The 2,623-nt window shown below is 56.6% G+C and overlaps 1 protein-coding gene across 1 annotated transcript in view; it reads right to left on the reverse strand.

Annotated features, from left to right (window-relative positions):
- LOC113222954 (apolipoprotein C-I, basic form-like) overlaps nucleotides 1-1,189 on the reverse strand; it is a gene marked incomplete at its 5' end in the record, with an annotated part of 4,925 nt that extends 3,736 nt beyond the window's left edge. The window contains 2 exons of the mRNA XM_026452528.1: nucleotides 908-985; nucleotides 1,128-1,189. Coding sequence (XP_026308313.1) covers nucleotides 908-985; nucleotides 1,128-1,189 — 140 coding nt within the window. The remainder of the gene's footprint in view (nucleotides 1-907; nucleotides 986-1,127) is intronic.
- Nucleotides 1,190-2,623: the final 1,434 nt, after the last annotated feature.

The raw sequence follows: 2,623 nt of genomic DNA on the forward strand, positions 1-2,623 counted from the left end.
TTTTTTTTTTTTTTTTTTTTTTTGAGACGGAGTCTTGCTCTGTAGCCCAAGCTGGAGTGCAGTGGCGCGATCTCGCCTCACTACAACCACCACCTTCCGGGTTCAAGCAGTTCTCCTGCTTCAGCCTTCCAAGTAGCTGGGATTACAGGTGTGCACCACCACGTCCAGCTAATTTTTTTTTTTTTAAGACGGAGTCTTGCTGTGTCTGCCAGGCTGGAGTACAGTGGTATAATCTCGGCTCACTGCAACCTCTTCCTCCCGGGTTCAAGTGATTCTCCTGCCTCAGCCTACCGAGTAACTGGGACTACAGGTGCGTGCATCCATATCCGGCTAATTTTTTGTATTTTTAGTAGAGACGGAAGTTCACCATGTGGGCCAGGCTGGTTTCGAACTCCTGACCTCAAGTGATCTGCCTGCCTCGGCCTTCCAAAGTGCTGGGGTTACAGGCGTGAGCCACCCTGCCCGGCCGAAAATTTGTTATTGGAACCCCCTTAGGATGGGATCCCGGGATGAATAAGGAGATCTTTGGGGATCATGTGGTTAGAATGGGGAGGATACAGGAGTGATCGCGTGGGGCTCAAGCCGCTGGGAATTGCCTTACTCAGCACTGACCCCTCCCAGAGCCCCCCATCCCGCTTACCCACTTTCAAGGCTGTAGAAGCAGGACAGCCAATCCCAGAGGTGTGGGCGTCAATACGTCATCAGATGCTAGGGCTCTCGTGGGCAGATTTGGCGCCTGCCGGACTGAGCCTGGGAGAATCTGGAGGCCCACCCGACCACGAAGGGGCAACCACGACCCGGAGGGGGCCCCAGAGCTCTCAGAGGTCCTCTAAGCCGGGACCCAGGCCTGTAGCCACCTTCACTCTTCCAAAAGTCCAACTCCGCAATTCTCTCATTCCACTTTTACCTTCCAAGACCATCGACAGAACCACCACCAGGACCGGGAGCCACAGGAAGAGCCTCAGGGCGGGGCCGGAGGGGCACTCTGGAGGCAGAGGGAGGGGTGCAGGGGATCAGTAGCACCCTCCTCCGTGCCTCCCTTTCTCCCTCCCACGATCCCCTCATCTCCTTTTTTTGAGTTCTTGCAGAGTGGAGGCTGGTGTCCCTCCCAAGCACTCAGCACCAACCTGACTCCTTGCTGGAGGGCTCGGTTGGGAGGTCCTGTACCACCAGCAGGACCTTTATCAGGCTGGGGAGGGGGCGGGGCAGGTTGATGTTGATCTCTCTCCTGCTGAGCCTGCCTCCTTCTGCCCACCCAGGTTTTTCTCCTCTGCCCCTGGCCCGTGGGCGTTGGGGTCAGGTGGGGTCCCGGGCACTTCCCTTAGCCCCAAAGCCCTTTACCATTCAGCACCCTCACCTCCCAATCTCCCTGACTCTAGGGGGTCCTCAGACTACCATAGCCCCTTTCCTCAACTCAGAGGACAGCCTCGTCCTGTCCCTGTGGACATCTGCCCTCAGGGGCCTTCCAGTAATAACCCTGTGATCTCGTCCGCCCCTCATTCACACCATGTCCCTAGACCACCTCTTTCCCCCACTTCTCTCTTAGCAAGCCTCCTCAGCCCCAACAGCGTTTCCTTTATGTTGCTGGGGTCTCGGTTGGCCCGGCACTCCTACCCTGCGTGCCACCTCCAATTTCTTTCAGACCAGCCCTTGAAGCACCCCAGACCACCCTGATATTCTCTGGGCTCTTAACTTGATGGTTCTCAGTGTCCCTTTTTGGCGAGGGGGTCACCTTAGCTGGACGACACTGTAAAAACCTCACCTGCATTAGCCAGGCGTGGTGGCTCATGCCTGTAATCCCAGCGCTCTGGGAAGCTGAGGAGGGAGGATCGCTTGAGACCAGGAGTTCGAGACCAGCCTGGGCAACATAGGGAGACCTCATCTCTACAAAAAAATTCAAAAATTAGCTGGGTGTGGTGGCGCACACCTGTAGTCCCAGTTACTCAAGAGGCTGAGGTAGGAAGATTGCTTGAGCCCAGGAGTTGGAGGCTGCAGTGAGCTGTGATTGCTCCACTGCACTCCAGCCTGGTGGGACAGAGTGAGACCCCATCTCAAAAAAGTAAAACCCTCAGCTGAAAAGTTCTGAGTGTATGTCCCTTCCTCCCTTCCACCGGGACTCACCCCCTTTGCCTCACCCCACCACTCTTATCTGCTCTTATTCACCCTCCAAGGCCCCTCCTGGCACCAAGCCTGCTTCCCCCCATCACCACATCCGTCCCCCAAGGCTAGAGTCCAATTCCTTCCCCACCAGCTGCCTTTGACCGCCAGTGACCCTGGCAGCTGGTGGGGAGGGTGTCCTCGGCCCAGCCTCAGACTCTAGGTTGGCTGGCCTCGTGCCCCCACAACCACGTGTCAGCCTGGTGGTAGGGGGATGGTTGTGAAAGGGACGGCATAGACAAGACCCTGGCAGGATTGCAACATCCCTCTGGCCAGTTCAGAGCTTCCAGTCCCTGTCAGCCCCAGGGGCCCCCCTACTTCCCCAAATGAGCCCAGCATTCCCTAAACATCCACCCAGATGTCTACTTCCCTGACCCCACAAGAATGGAATAACAGTGCTCCTGCTTTTCCAGCCTCATCCTCTCCTCTGCTATAGGGGTTTCTGTTTTATAGATGGGGAAACTGT

This window comes from Piliocolobus tephrosceles, unplaced genomic scaffold (genome assembly GCF_002776525.5).
Source record: "Piliocolobus tephrosceles isolate RC106 unplaced genomic scaffold, ASM277652v3 unscaffolded_36786, whole genome shotgun sequence".
NCBI lineage: Eukaryota > Metazoa > Chordata > Mammalia > Primates > Cercopithecidae > Piliocolobus > Piliocolobus tephrosceles.